The 16,095-nt window shown below is 43.7% G+C and overlaps 1 protein-coding gene and 1 long non-coding RNA gene across 2 annotated transcripts in view; both read left to right on the top strand.

Annotated features, from left to right (window-relative positions):
• The window catches only part of LOC309375867 (uncharacterized protein), a gene marked incomplete at its 5' end in the record, with an annotated part of 38,200 nt that overhangs the window by 13,405 nt on the left and 8,700 nt on the right, over window positions 1–16,095 (top strand). The window contains 5 exons of the mRNA XM_081921785.1: window positions 109–153; window positions 1,388–1,423; window positions 2,068–2,124; window positions 4,313–4,357; window positions 6,711–6,746. Coding sequence (XP_081777911.1) covers window positions 109–153; window positions 1,388–1,423; window positions 2,068–2,124; window positions 4,313–4,357; window positions 6,711–6,746 — 219 coding nt within the window. The remainder of the gene's footprint in view (window positions 1–108; window positions 154–1,387; window positions 1,424–2,067; window positions 2,125–4,312; window positions 4,358–6,710; window positions 6,747–16,095) is intronic.
• On the top strand, window positions 9,643–13,056 carry LOC309375375. The gene is made up of 4 exons (XR_014170873.1): window positions 9,643–9,700; window positions 10,866–10,901; window positions 11,565–11,606; window positions 13,030–13,056. It is a non-coding gene; the product is annotated as an uncharacterized lncRNA (long non-coding RNA).

The raw sequence follows: 16,095 nt of genomic DNA on the forward strand, positions 1-16,095 counted from the left end.
GCAATGCATATTTGGCATGTCTAAGTTGGAGTAGTAGAATAGTGGAGTGCGGGAGGTTGGGGTGCATGTCATGTGTGGATGAGTCAATGCTTTCCCCCTCCTTTGTAGGGTCTAATGGCCATGCTTGGAGGAGGTGGCGGTGGCGGCTTAATGGTAAGTATTTCTCCATCACCTTCTCCAATTGGTTGGTGGGAGGCAGCTGGGATAAAGATTTTAAAAATTGCATCAACCAAAGTCGCATGAGGTTGCTCCCTTGTTGAAGCGAAGTCTGTTTGCCCAGAGATATTTACCTGGTGTCCAGGGTATGGTGTGAAGGCAAAAGAAAGAAAGAGAGAGAGAGAGAGAGAGAGAGAGAGAGAGAGAGAGAGAGAGAGAGAGAGAGAGAAAGAAAGAAAGAAAGAAAGAAAGAAAGAAAGAAAGAAAGAAAGAAAGAAAGAAAGAAAGAAAGAAAGAAAGAAAGAGAGTGTAGGGCTGTTGTTTCTTTTAAAAAAATAAGAAAAGAAAAAGGAGCAATAAAAGCAATGGAATGAAACTGTTTGTGAAACAAACAAAACTGCTGCTACCAAGCAGGCCAATAGCACCCCCCTCTCTCCCTCTCTCTGTCATCCCACAGTGCTTTAAATTCTCTACATAATAAAACTGTTGATAAAAAAACAGCTAAAAATTCCCCAAATTGTTTAAAAACATATATACATAAAATAATAAATAAAATGCATGTAAAATCAGTAAAGCCCTTGAGAGATGAATGTAGGCAACTAGCTTATATGTCTGGGTAGATTTGATAAATTAAAACAATTTTCAGCAGGCATCTGCAACAACATAGCAAGAATGCCTGACTAATGTCAACAGGCTAGGAGTTCCTAACTGATAATGCTGCTACTCTAAACCAGGCTTCCTCAGCCTCGGCCCTCCAGATATTTTTGGCCTACAACTCCCATGATCCCTAGCTAGCAAGACCAGTGGTCAGGAATGATGGGAATTGTAGTCTCAAAACATCTGAGGAAGCCTGCTCTAAACTGTTGACTCCTTACAAATGTGGAACAAGTATTATGTGACATTTGTAAAAGTGCTACTAGTTTCACAGTTCTGAACCCATCAGCCAGGGACCTTAAATAAACTTGTTCCACAACATTAAAGGCTTCATTTACCAATTGTAGAAATTAAACAATTCTATGATTCTATGACTCTACAAAGAAATAGCAGAAAAGCAGCAACTAAAGAAAGCCCAGATTGGCTGGACTGCTCCACATCATGGCAGGAGATATCGATTTCCTACCCTGAGGAAGACAGCAACTGTTGCGCAGTATGTCTAAAACTGAGTAGCAGGGATACCAAGTGTATATCATCCAAGAGAAGATCAAAAGCCTTTTTTTCCTTTCCTTTGCAGGACATGCTTGGAAATGGTGGTGCTAGTAAACTAGCGGTAAGAGCATTTCTATTACCTTCTCTCATTTTCTTCTGTGCTATTATTTTGGGAAGTCAGAATTTCATCCTAAAACATGGTGGCTGTCCTTATTGGGAGGCAAATAACATCGCCCCAAGAGAGTCTCTCCGATGCAAGCTAAATTCTTACAAGTACTAAAAGTGTTTTGCTACCTGCAAAGCCTTCAGGCACCTAACTTCCAGGCATCTCCCTCCCCCAGGACACTTTTGAGTATCCAAGGCCTTTTGGTAATAAATGTTGGTGGCAAGGAAAGTTTCTTCACCTGATAACAAATAGAGTCATGTAAGGCGTTTAAGCCTTGTACGTGCGCATTATATAGGATGATGTTTTTCTCCTCTTTGTAGGCACTTGCACCTATGCTTAGAGGTTAAGGCTATCCATAAATGTTCATCATGATGGTACCAGAGGCCTTATGCCTGTAGATGATAGTTGCTGAGGAACTAGAGCAGGAAGCTTCTATTGTCCTCTTGTTCTACATGCAAGGTTCTAATAGGCACCCACTTGGTTGATGTGAAAAGAGGATGATAGACCTGAAAGGCCTGGGGTATGATCCAACTGACTCTTCATCAATTCTTAGAGAAACTTGCCTTTCTGTAAAGATCTTTCTTTTTACTTCCTTGTAGGCAATGGCCCCTCTGCTAGCTGGAGGTGGAGGTGATGGCGAGGTAGGTGGTGGAGGGGTAGGGCACAATCCTTTTTCATTGCAGGGCAGATCTTGCCATGAAGTCAGAAGTCAATCTGAGGCATCATCACCATCATCCTTATTCTGGATATGACTTGCTTGTTGAGGGAAACCACCATGAAACCATGTGTTTAGCCGACCCCTCCCCAAACCATGCTCCTTCTGGCTTCAATTAAGGGTCTCCTATGCACACAGGTCCTGCTATCAGCTTGATGTTCTACAAAAATATTACATATCTGAACATAAAGCATTATGCCCAAACCTCACTTACAAGGGCAGCTGATTCCTATATCTGAACAGCCACAATTTGCGCACTTGTGGTTTGTGCTCTGCTAGTTGGTAGCAGCTGTTTACAGGCAGAAACCATTTAGAAAGGGAAGAGGGAGAGAGATCAGACAAATAATCCCCCCCCCTTTGTCTCTCTTTTGCTGGCTGGTGCAGCCATTTTAAGAAGAAACCATGGCAAGAGAGGGAGGGGAGATCACTGATTAGACATGTTCCCATAGGAAATATTGGAGATTGCCAGCTCATTATGCAAAACACTCGCCCCTAACCAACAATTTATTGGGAACTCATTTTGTTCTTTAAGTGGGACCTCATGACGCATTGAACATATATATGATTCTGGGAAGTATTATAGGTTAGTGGTGTGCTTTTCTTATGAACCTCCAAGAATTTCCAATACTCCAAATGCAATTCAAGTACAGTGGTACCTTGGGTTACAGACGCTTCAGGTTATAGACTCCGCTAACCCAGAAATAGTAGCCCGGGTTAAGAACTTTGCTTCGGGATGAGAACAGAAATCACACGGCGGCAGCAGGAGGCCCCATTAGCGAAAGTGGTGCTTCAGGTTAAGAACAGACCTCCGGAACGAATTAAGTACATAACCTGATGTACCACTGTACTGCAAAGGGTCTGCCCATTGACTTTTCTCTTCCAAAAACAATGGAAAATAGAAATGTTGCCTTGACTAGAAACTTTGCCATCTGGCAATTGAAACAGCAATGGAATGCATCGCCACACTGGAGGACGGCTTACCTGATCTCCCAGCAGCTGAATCCCCACCTCCTTCTGGGAAGAAATGGGGAGGGATGAGCTGGTGAGGTCAGCATGGTGCAAATGTACTGGAGGAGCTGATCCCATGATCCTGCTGGCAGGTTTGTCCTGCACCTGCCCTCTATCACCCCACCCCCAATTACTCCTGCTAAGTAGCCACAACTCAGCTGTCAAGAGGTCAGGTGTGTGCCACTGCCCGCCATGGCACACACTACTGAGCACAGCTAGGGGCAAGATAAAACTTTGCCGACTGGAGAATGCTGGTTTTTTCATACAATGAGAAACCAAAGTAAATGGGGGTGGACCTATGAATATATGCATTAACAGAGATAATTCTCCTGTTCCCCTTGTAGGCCATGTTGTCTATGCTTTCCGCAGGTGATGATGATCAGGAAGGTGGTGGTGCTGCGATAAGAAACTCTCCCTTTTAATTCCAGGGCAATTCTGAGGGCAGGGTTAAGCATGTGGCCCCATCACCATATTTCCTCTGCACACACAAGTAGGCTGTGAGGAAGCCTAAAGTATCCCATCAAAGCTGGATTTTAAACAAAACATGTGTTTAGCCAAACCGTACTCATGCTCCCTCCTGGTCAGTATGCTGAGCACATGCATGGAACCTTCAGGACATAGGCAACATGCAGCCCTCAGAAGACCGCAGTACCAAAGTGGTGTTGTGGCTTGAATGATGAACTAGGGCCTGGGAGATTAGAGTTCAAATCCCCAATCTCTCATGAAGCACACTGGATGACAATGTGCCAGTAACAGTCCCTCAGCCTAACCTGTCTCACATTCTCCTCTAAAACACTGCCTTCCCACATTTCCCTCTCCCTCAGTCCAGATTTTCCCATATTCTCTCCATTTGGAAGTACCCTTGGTTTGAAAAAAAAAATCTGTTTTGTGGAAGGGATATGTGTGGAAATGCAGTGAAGGAGAATGTCATATGGACAATGGAGAATTTGTGGAGATACAGGAAGCTTCCTACGCTCATTAAATGACAGCATGGCTGAGTTCAAGAGAATGGAGCAATGCATATTTGGCATGTCTAAGTTGGAGTAGTAGAATAGTGGAGTGCGGGAGGTTGGGGTGCATGTCATGTGTGGATCAGTCAATGCTTTCCCCCTCCTTTGTAGGGTCTAATGGCCATGCTTGGAGGTGGTGGCGGTGGCGGCTTAATGGTAAGTATTTCTCCATCACCTTCTCCAATTGGTTGGTGGGAGGCAGCTGGGATAAAGATTTTAAAGATTGCATCAACTAAAGTCGCATGAGGTTGCTCCCTTGTTGAAGCTAAGTCTGTTTGCCCAGAGATATTTACCTGGTGTCCAGGGTATGGTGTGAAGGCAAAAGAAAGAGAGAGAGAGAGAGAGAGAGAGAGAGAGAGAGAGAGAAAGAAAGTGAGAAAGAAAGAAAGAAAGAAAGAAAGAAAGAAAGAAAGAAAGAAAGAAAGAAAGAAAGAAAGAAAGAAAGAAAGTGTGTAGGGCTGTTGTTTCTTTTAAAAAAATAAGAAAAGAAAAAGGAAAAATAAAAGCAATGGTATGAAACTGTTCTTTGTGAAACAATCAAAACTGCTGGTTACCAAGCAGGCCAATAGCAGCCCCCCTCTCTCTCTTTTTTATGCCAGAGTACTCTAAGTTCTCTACATAATAAAACTGTTGATAAAAAAACAGCTAAAAATTCCCCAAATTGGGGGGGCCACTAGGTGGCGCATCGGAAGATGGCTGACAATAACAGCTCTCTGACCCACACGAGGTAATTTGGAGGCTATGATGGGGGTAATTAGCCTCCTTAACCCCCCCCCAGGATTGGGGGGGGGACGGCCCTTTCCTGCTGTGCCCTATTCCACCCCCGAATTTGTGGGGGTTGGGGCACTAGGCACAAAGCCCTCCTGTGGGATTCCGGCACTTCTCGATGCTGTTTCTGACCCGCGCCTCTAGTTGCAAGAATCTTCAAAAGAAACAATTTGGACGAGATAAATTGCACATACTTCAAGGAAAAAGGGGGAGTAAAGACTGCTGACAGAAGAGATCTCTGATAACAAGACAAGAATAAATATGAGAAGATACGTCAAGATACGGTACGGCAAATGACTGAGGGGGGAGGGGGGGAAACCTTCCTTTCCTTTTTTATGTGATTAAACAAGAATCCCCTCCCCTAATGAGTTAGAAATGTCGCTTTAAGGACTTAAGCTGTGGATTTAAGGCCGTGTGGAGATAAACTTTCGAACCAAAGCAATGTTTCAAGACGAAGCTGGAAAGTTAAGAGTTTTGGAATGACGCAGTTAAAAATGCCGTCGCCATTTTGGGAGGCATTGTTGGAGCTCTTAAGTCTGGGAGGAGAAAGAGAGAAATAGAACTGTTTACATATTGTGGATTAACTCCTCAGTGGGACTTAAATGTGACAAATGCCTAATTTATGATGGAAAGAGCGATGTTATCTACGAAGGAGATATATGGAAACCATCTGGACTTAGATTGGAAGAACGGGAAATTCACACAGGATTATTATATTTGCTTATCGGCTTAAGGAGACTAACAGAAGAGATCGTAAAAGAAAAGGAAACATTATATGAACAAGATATGATGTGGAAACACCAAGATAAGACTGGATAGAATTATGAACTTTGACTGGACTGATTGGGATTGATTTGGACATTAACACAGTAATAAGAAGATGATTTGAAACCCCTTTGGATCTTGAAGTATGGGTTCCCCCAACAAAATTTAAAAATTTGGCTTTGTAATTTGGAATTTATCTGATGTGATTTAATTTGATGTGATTGGCCAGTTAATAAAAATTATTTTAAAAAAAAATTCCCCAAATTGTTTAAAAACATATATACATAAAATAAGTAAAATGCATGTAAAATCAGTAAAGCCCTTGAGAGATGAATGTAGGCAACTAGCTTATATGTCTGGGTAGATTTAATGAATTAAAACAATTTTCAGCTGGCATCTGCAACAACATAGCAAGGATGCCTGACTAATGTCAACAGGCTAGGAGTTCCTAACTGATAATGCTGCTACTCTAAATCAGGCTTCCTTAACCTCGGCCCTCCAGATATTTTTGGCCTACAACTCCCATGATCCCCAGCTAGCAAGACCAGCGGTCAGGAATCATGGGAATTGTAGTCTCAAAACATCTGAGGAAGCCTGCTCTAAACTGTTGACTCCTTACAAATGTGGAACAAATATTATGTGACATTTGTAAAAGTGCTACTAGTTTCACAGTTCTGAACCCATCAGCCAGGGACCTTAAATAAACTTGTTCCACAACATTAAGGGCTTCATTTACCAATTGTAGAAATTAAACAATTCTATGATTCTATGACTCTACAAAGAAATAGCAGAAAAGCAGCAACTAAAGAAAGCCCAGATTGGCTGGACTGCTCCACATCATGGCAGGAGATATTGATTTCCTACCCTGAGGAAGACAGCAACTGCTGCACAGTATGTCTAAAACTGAGTAGCGGGGATACCAAGTGTATATCATCCAAGAGAAGATCAAAAGCCTTTCTTTTCCTTTCCTTTGCAGGAGATGCTTCAAAATGGTGGTGCTAGTAAACTAATGGTAAGAGCATTTCTATTACCTTCTCTCATTTTCTTCTGTGCTATTATTTTGGGAAGTCAGAATTTCATCCTACAACATGGCAGCTGTCCTTATTGGGAGGCAAATAACATCGCCCCAAGAGAGTCTCTCCGATGCAAGCTAAATTATTACAAGTACTAAAAGTGTTTTGCTATCTGCAAAGCCTTCAGGCACCTAACTTCCAGGTGTCTCCCTCCCCCAGGACACTTTTGAGCATCCAAGGTCTTTTGGTAATAAATGTTGGTGGCAAGGAAGGTTTCTTCACCTGATAACAAATAGAGTCGATGTCAGGGAACTGCCATTTCTTTGTAGAAACTTTACTGATGGTAAAGCTTGGAGGACTTAAACGCTTACGCACGAGCAGCCCCCTTTTCCCATTATAGTCATGTAAGGCAAATAAGCCTGGAACGTGCGCATTATATAAGATGATATTTTTCTCACCTTTGTAGGAAGTTCTACCTATGTTTAGCGGAGCTGGTGGTGGTGATAAAGAAAGTGATCCTCTGGTAAGGGATACAATCCTGTTTTGTTTCAGGGCAATTTCTGTCATGGGCAGTGGTCCATCCCAGAACATTCAAGTAAGGGTCTCCTATGTGCACAGGTCCTGCTATCAGCTTGATTGTTCTGCAAAAATATTACATATCTGAACATAAAGCATTATACCCAAACCTCACTTACAAGCACAGCTGATTCCTATACAGTCATACCTCGGGTTAAATGTGCTGCGAGTGGAGCGCCTTTGAGTTGCACTCCTCAGCAACCCGGAAGTAACGGAGCACATTACTTCTGGGTTTCGCCGCTTGCGCATGCGCAGACACTCAAAATGATGTCACACGCATGCGCAGAAGCGGCGAAAAGCGATTCGTGCGTGCGCAGATGTACCGTCGCTAGTTAGGTTTACCTCTAAATGCGAATGGGGCTCCGGAATGGATCCAATTCGAATCTAGAGGTACCACTGTATCTGAACAGCCACAATTTGCCATGCCCTTTGTTGTTTGTGCTCTGCTAGCTGGTAGCAGCTGTTTACAGTCAGAAACCATTTAGAAAGGGAAGAGGGAGAGATCAGACCAATCATTTCCCCCCCTTGTCTCTCTTTTGCTGGCTGGCTGCAGCCATTTTAAGAAGAAACCATGGCAAGAGAGGGAGGGGAGATCACTGATTAGACATGTTCCCATAGGAAATATTGGAGATTGCCAGCTCTTTATGAAAAACACTCACCCCTAACCAACAATTTATTGGGAACTCATTTTGTTCTTTAAGTGGGACCTCATGACGCATTGAACATATATATGATTCTGGGAAGTATTCTAGGTTAGTGGTGTGCTTTTCTTATGAACCTCCAAGAATTTCCAATACTCCAAATGCAATTCAAGTACAGTGGTACCTTGGGTTACAGACGCTTCAGGTTACAGACGCTACAGGTTATAGACTCCACTAACCCAGAAATAGTACCCGGGTTAAGAACTTTGCTTCGGGATGAGAACAGAAATCACACGGCGGCAGCAGGAGGCCCCATTAGCGAAAGTGGTGCTTCGGGTTAAGAACAGTTTCAGGTTAAAAACAGACCTCCGGAACGAATTAAGTACATAACCTGATGTACCACTGTACTGCAAAGGGTCTGCCCATTGACTTTTCTCTTCCAAAAGCAATGGAAAATAGAAACGTTGCCTTGACTAGAAACTTTGCCATCTGGCAATTGAAACAGCAATGGAATGTATCGCCACACAGGAGGACTACTTACCTGATCTCCCAGCAGCTGAATCCCCACCTCCTTCTGGGAAGAAATGGGGAGGGATGAGCTGGTGAGGAGGTCAGCATGGTGCAAATGTACTGGAGGATCTGATCCCATGATCCTGCTGGCAGGTTTGTCCTGCACCTGCCCTCTATCACCCCACCCCCAATTACTCCTGCTAAGTAGCCGCAACTCAGCTGTCAAGAGGTCAGGTGAATGCCACTGCCCGCCATGGCACACACTACTGGGCGCAGCTAAGGGCAAGATAAAACTTTGCCGACTGGAGAATGCTGGTTTCTTCATGCAATGAGAAACCAAAGCAAATGGGGGTGGACCTATGAATATATGCATTAACAGAGATAATTCTCCTGTTCCAATTGTAGGCCATGTTGCCTATGCTTTCCGAAGATGGTGATGATGATGAAGGCGGTGCTGCGGTAAGAAACTCTCCCTTTTAATTCCAGGGCAATTCTGAGGGCAGGGTTAAGGATGTGGCCCCAATCACCATATTTCCTCTGCACACACAAGTAGGCTGTGAGGAAGCCTAAAGTATCCCATCAAAGCTGAATTTTAAACAAAACATGTGTTTAGCCAAACCGTACTCATGCTCCCTCCTGGTCAGTATGCTGAGCACATGCATGGAACCTCCAGGACCATAGGCAACATGCAGCCCTCAGAAGACCGCAGTACCAAAGTGGTGATGTGGCTTGAATGATGAACTAGGGCCTGGGAGATTAGAGTTCAAATCCCCATTCTCTCATGAAGCACACTGGATGACAATGTGCCTGTAACATTCTCTCAGCCTAACCTGTCTCACATTCTCCTCTAAAACACTGCCTTCCCACATTTCCCTCTCCCTCAGTCCAGATTTTCCCATATTCTCTCCATTTGGGAGTACCCTTGGTTTGAAAAAAAAAATCTGTTTTGTGGAAGGTGTATGTGTGGGAATGCAGTGAAGGAGAATGCCATATGGACAATGGAGAATTTGTGGAGATACAGGAAGCTTCCTACGCTCATTAAATGACAGCATGGCTGAGTTCAAGAGAATGGAGCAATGCATATTTGGCATGTCTAAGTTGGAGTAGTAGAATAGTGGAGTGCGGGAGGTTGGGGTGCATGTCATGTGTGGATCAGTCAATGCTTTCCCCCTCCTTTGTAGGGTCTAATGGCCATGCTTGGAGGTGGTGGCGGTGGTGGCTTAATGGTAAGTATTTCTCCATCACCTTCTCCAATTGGTTGGTGGGAGGCAGCTGGGATAAAGATTTTAAAAATTGCATCAACCAAAGTCGCATGAGGTTGCTCCCTTGTTGAAGCTAAGTCTGTTTGCCCAGAGATATTTACCTGGTGTCCAGGGTATGGTGTGAAGGCAAAAGAAAGAAAGAAAGAGAAAGAAAGAAAGAAAGAAAGAAAGAAAGAAAGAAAGAAAGAAAGAAAGAAAGAAAGAAAGAAAGAAAGAGTAGGGCTGTTGTTTTTTTAAAAAAAGAAAAGAAAAAGGAGCAATAAAAGCAATGGAATGAAACTGTTTGTGAAACAAACAAAACTGCTGCTACCAAGCAGGCCAATAGCAGCCCCCCCTCTCTTTCTCTCTGTCATCCCACAGTGCTTTAAGTTCTCTACATAATAAAACTGTTGATAAAAAACAGCTAAAAATTCCCCAAATTGTTTAAAAACATATATACATAAAATAATAAATAAAATGCATGTAAAATCAGTAAAGCCCTTGAGAGATGAATGTAGGCAACTAGCTTATATGTCTGGGTAGATTTGATGAATTAAAACAATTTTCAGCAGGCATCTGCAACAACATAGCAAGGATGCCTGACTAATGTGAACAGGCCAGGAGTTCCTAACTGATAATGCTGCTACTCTAAACCAGGCTTCCTTAACCTCGGCCCTCCTGATGTTTTTGGCCTACAACTCCCATGATCCCTAGCTAGCAAGACCAGTGGTCAGGAATGATGGGAATTGTAGTCTCAAAACATCTGAGGAAGCCTGCTCTAAACTGTTGACGCCTTACAAATGTGGAACAAGTATTATGTGACATTTGTAAAAGTGCTACTAGTTTCACAGTTCTAAACCCATCAGCCAGGGACCTTAAACTTGTTCCACAACATTAAGGGCTTTATTTACCAATTGTAGAAATTAAACAATTCTATGATTCTATGACTCTACAAAGAAATAGTAGAAAAGCAGCAACTAAAGCAAGCCCAGATTGGCTGGACTGCGCCACATCATGGCAGGAGATATCGATTTCCTACCCTGAGGAAGACAGCAACTGCTGCACAGTATGTCTAAAACTGAGTAGCAGGAATACCAAGTGTATATCATCCAAGAGAAGACAAAAGCCTTTCTTTTCCTTACCTTTGCAGGACATGCTTGGAAATGGTGGTGCTAGCAAACTAGCGGTAAGAGCATTTCTATTACCTTCTCTCATTTTCTTCTGTGCTATTATTTTGGGAAGTCAGAATTTCATCCTGAAAACATGGCGGCTGTCCTTATTGGGAGGCAAATAACATTGCCCCAAGAGAGTCTCTCCGATGCAAGCTAAATTCTTACAAGTACTAAAAGTGTTTTGCTACCTGCAAAGCCTTCAGGCACCTAACTTCCAGGCGTCTCCCTCCCCCAGGACACTTTTGAGCATCCAAGGCCTTTTGGTAATAAATGTTGGTGGCAAGGAAAGTTTCTTCACCTGATAACAAATAGAGTCATGTAAGGCATTTAAGCCTTGTACGTGCGCATTATATAGGATGATGTTTTTCTCCTCTTTGTAGGCACTTGCAGCTATGCTTAGAGGTTAAGGCTATCGATAAATGTTCATCATGATGGTTGTTACATTACCTCAAGTACCAGAGGCCTTATGCCTGTAGATGATAGTTGCTGAGGAACTAAAGCAGAAGGCTTCTATCGTCCTCTTGTTCTACATGCAAGGTTCTAATAGGCACCCACTTGGTTGATGTGAAAAGAGGATGATAGACCTGAAAGGCCTGGGGTATGATCCAACTGACTCTTCATCTATTCTTAGAGAAACTTGCCTTTCTGTAAAGATCTTTCTTTTTACTTCCTTGTAGGCAATGGCCCCTCTGCTAGCTGGAGGTGGAGGTGATGGCGAGGTAGGTGGTGGAGGGGTAGGGCACAATCCTTTTTCATTGCAGGGCAGATCTTGCCATGAAGTCAGAAGTCAATCTGAAGCATCATCACCATCATCCTTATTCTGGATATGACTTGCTTGTTGAGGGAAACCATGTGTTTAGCCAACCCCTCCCCAAACCAGGCTCCTTCTGGGTCTCCTATGCACACAGGTCCTGCTATCAGCTTGATGTTCAACAAAAATATTACATATCTGAACATAAAGCATTATGCCCAAACCTCACTTACAAGTGCAGCTGATTCCTATATCTGAACAGCCACAATTTGCGCACTTGTTGTTTGTGCTCTGCTAGTTGGTAGCAGCTGTTTACAGGCAGAAACCATTTAGAAAGGGAAGAGGGAGAGGGATCAGACAAATACCCCCCCCCCTTTGTCTCTCTTTTGCTGGCTGGCTGCAGGCATTTTAAGAAGAAACCATGGCAAGAGAGGGAGGGGAGATCACTGATTAGACATGTTCCCATAGGAAATATTGGAGATTGCCAGCTCATTATGCAAAACACTCGCCCCTAACCAACAATTTATTGGGAACTCATTTTGTTCTTTAAGTGGGACCTCATGACGCATTGAACATATATATGATTCTGGGAAGTATTCTAGGTTAGTGGTGTGTTTTTCTTATGAACCTCCAAGAATTTCCAATACTCCAAATGCAATTCAAGTACAGTGGTACCTTGGGTTACAGACGCTTCAGGTTATAGACTCCGCTAACCCAGAAATAGTAGCCCGGGTTAAGAACTTTGCTTCGGGATGAGAACAGAAATCACACGGCGGCAGCAGGAGGCCCCATTAGCGAAAGTGGTGCTTCAGGTTAAGAACAGTTTCAGGTTAAAAACAGACCTCCGGAACGAATTAAGTACATAACCTGATGTACCAGTGTAATGCAAAGGGTCTGCCCATTGACTTTTCTCTTCCAAAAACAATGGAAAATAGAAATGTTGCCTTGACTAGAAACTTTGCCATCTGGCAATTGAAACAGCAATGGAATGTATCGCCACACTGGAGGACGGCTTACCTGATCTCCCAGCAGCTGAATCCCCACTTCCTTCTGGGAAGAAATGGGGAGGGATGAGCTGGTGAGGAGGTCAGCATGGTGCAAATGTACTGGAGGATCTGATCCCATGATCCTGCTGGCAGGTTTGTCCTGCACCTGCCCTCTATCACCCCACCCCCAATTACTCTTGCTAAGTAGCCGCAACTCAGCTGTCAAGAGGTCAGGTGAGTGCTGCTGCCCGCCATGGCACACACAACTGAGCACAGCTAGGGGCAAGATAAAACTTTGCCAACTGGACAATGCTGGTTTTTTCATGCAATGAGAAACCAAAGTAAATGGGGGTGGACCTATGAATATGTGCATTAACAGAGATAATTCTCCTGTTCCCCTTGTAGGCCATGTTGTCTATGCTTTCCGCAGGTGATGATGATCAGGAAGGTGGTGGTGCTGCTGCGATAAGAAACTCTCCCTTTTAATTCCAGGGCAATTCTGAGGGCAGGGTTAAGCATGTGGCCCCATCACCATATTTCCTCTGCACACACAAGTAGGCTGTGAGGAAGCCTAAAGTATCCCATCAAAGCTGGATTTTAAACTAAACATCTAAAGAAGGCTCATAAGTGATTCAAATTCTACAATGTGTTGTCAAAGAAGAGCTAAATGTCATTTCCTGTCTTCCATGTACAGAAGGATTAATACATTTCTTTTCCTTTGTAGGGATTGCTTGAGAAGCTTTCGGTAAGAAACCATACATTGTAGCCCTTGTAATGTTAGTTCCTTCAGTCTTTAGTTGGTTTTCCTGGGCATCAGGACAGTAGAAGAAACTATCTAATATATCTCTTATTAGGGTGCTACTCATTTATCTGATATTAGGTAAAGGTAAAGGGACCCCTGACCATTAGGTCCAGTCGCAGAGGACTCTGGGGTTGCGGCGCTCATCTCGCTTTATTGGCTGAGGGAACCGGCGTACAGCTTCCGGTCATGTGGTCAGAATGACTAAGCCGCTTCTGGTGAACCATAGCAGTGCACAGAAACGCTGTTTACCTTTCCAATGTAGCGGTACCAATTTATCTACTTGCACTTTGTGCTTTCGAACTGCTAGGCTGGCAGGAGCAGAGACCGAGCAATGGGAGCTCACTCCATCGTGGGGATTCGAACCGCCAACGTTCCGATCGGCAAGCCCTAGGCTCTGTGGTTTAACCCACAGCGCCACCCGCGTCCCTATATCTGATATTATCACAGTGCAATTGCATAGAGAGTATGACAAGAGACTCCCTGTGCTTTTCAGCATATATTTACCACCCCACTGAGGCTCTTTTAACTACTGTTGTTTGGGTCTCTGTTCACCTTTCCCAATTTATTTAATTCATGTCTTTGCAAACCACCCTGGGTACGATGACTGAAGGGCAGAATAATAGTAATGGTAATACTAGTAGTAATAGTAATAATACTTTGAAGGCTGACACCATAAAAATGTGAAGTGAACTTTATGTGCAACTTGTTAAAAAGGCTAAACCTTGAACATGACTCCAAAACAAATTGGCAGCCTGGCTCAGTTCTTTGAAGATAACTGTAATATGCTGGCAGGATCTCACGTCTTCATATCGTCCAGCATTTCTTCAATGAAAATAGAGGGACATCCTAACAAAAAGTGGGACATTCTGGGATCAAATCAGAAACCAGGACGGGTTATTTAAATCAGGGACACCCCTGGGAAATAGGGACACTTGGAGGGTCTGCTGCTTTCAGTACTGGGGGCATGAGCACCAGACATACCAATTGTGTCCTGCAGGAGGCAGGAGCTAAATATATATCAGCTCCCCCCTTGCAGGTGCCCATACAGATTCAAGCTATTTCCACGGTGGGACAGCAGTGTGTGTTTCGTCATTGGAGACAGTGAAAGTGACAGAGATGTTGCTCCATCTATCCTCTCCATGTGCTAGACCTAATAATAGGATACTGGTCCCTGTGCTCTTATTGTTGTGAAGCCAGAAGTAATCCTGAAAGATTTTCGGAAGTCCTATAACATCACTCAAGGACACCTCAAATGCATTCCAAGTTCTCAGCGTCCTAGGAAATACACAAACTTTAGAAAGGAGGAAGACCTTCCCAGACTATTTAGGTGAAGGTTTTATCTCCCACAACATAAACGGCCTGGGGTATGGTCTGGAGACACAGGAAGGCTCCACCTAACTGAAGTTAAGCAGTTCTGAGTGGGTAAAGGGGAGTGAAACTATGGCATTTGCAATCACAGGATGTAATGTTGACCATCAATTTGGATCATTATAAATGGGGAGAAGACAAGTACATGGAGGTTAAGGCTATCCATAAATGTTCATCATGATGGTACCAGAGGCCTTATGCCTGTAGATGATAGTTGCTGAGGAACTAGAGCAGGAGGCTTCTATTGTACTCTTGTTCTACATGTGAGGTTCTAATAGGCACCCACTTGGCTGATGTGAAAACAGGATGATAGACCTGAAAGGACTGGGGTATGATCCAACTGACTCTTCATCTATTCTTAGAGTAACCTGCCTTTCTGTAAAGATCTTTCTTTTTACTTCCTTGTAGGCAATGGCCCCTATGCTAGCTGGTGGTGGAGGTGATGGCAAGGTAGGTGGTGGAGGGGTAGGGCACAAACCTTTTTCATTTCAGGGCAGATCTTGCCATGAAGTCAGATGTCAATCTGAAGCATCATCACCATCATCCTTATTCTGGACATGACTTGCTTGTTGAGGGAAACCACCATGAAACCATGTGTTTAGCCGCCCCCTCCCCAAACCATACTCCCTCCTGGTCAGTATGCCGAGCACATGCATGGAACCTCCAGGAACATAGGCAACATGCAGCCCTCAGAAGACCGCAGTACCAAAGTGGTGATGTGGCTTGAATGATGAACTAGGGCCTGGGAGATTAGAGTTCAAATCCCCATTCTCTCATGAAGCACACTGGATGACAATGTGCCAGTAACAGTCTTTCAGCCTAACCTGCCTCACATTCTCCTCTAAAACACTGCCTTTCCACATTTCCCTCTCTCTCAGTCCAGATTTTCCCATATTCTCTCCTTTAGGGAGTACACTTGGTCTGGGGAAAAAAAATGTGTATTGAGGAAGGGGTGTGGGAAGGCAGTGATTTAGAGGAGAATGTCATATGGAAAATGGAGAATTTGTGGAGAACTTTATGTGCCACTTGTAAAAAGGGCTCAACGTTGAACATGATGACTGAAGGGCAGAATAATAATAATAATAATAATAATAAGCTGTACTAAATGCATGTACAGTGGTACCTTGGTTGTCAAACTTAATCCATTTTGGGAGTCCATTCGACTCCCGGAACTGTTTGAAAACCAAGGCGTGGCTTCCAATTGGCTGCAGGAGATTCATGCACTGTATCGGAAGCCACAGAAGCCACATAGGACATTCAGCTTCCAAAAAAAGTTTGCAAGCCGTAACCCTCAGTTCCGG

Source organism: Podarcis melisellensis (genome assembly GCF_964234715.1).
Source record: "Podarcis melisellensis genome assembly, chromosome: 8".
In the NCBI taxonomy this organism is placed as follows: domain Eukaryota; kingdom Metazoa; phylum Chordata; class Lepidosauria; order Squamata; family Lacertidae; genus Podarcis; species Podarcis melisellensis.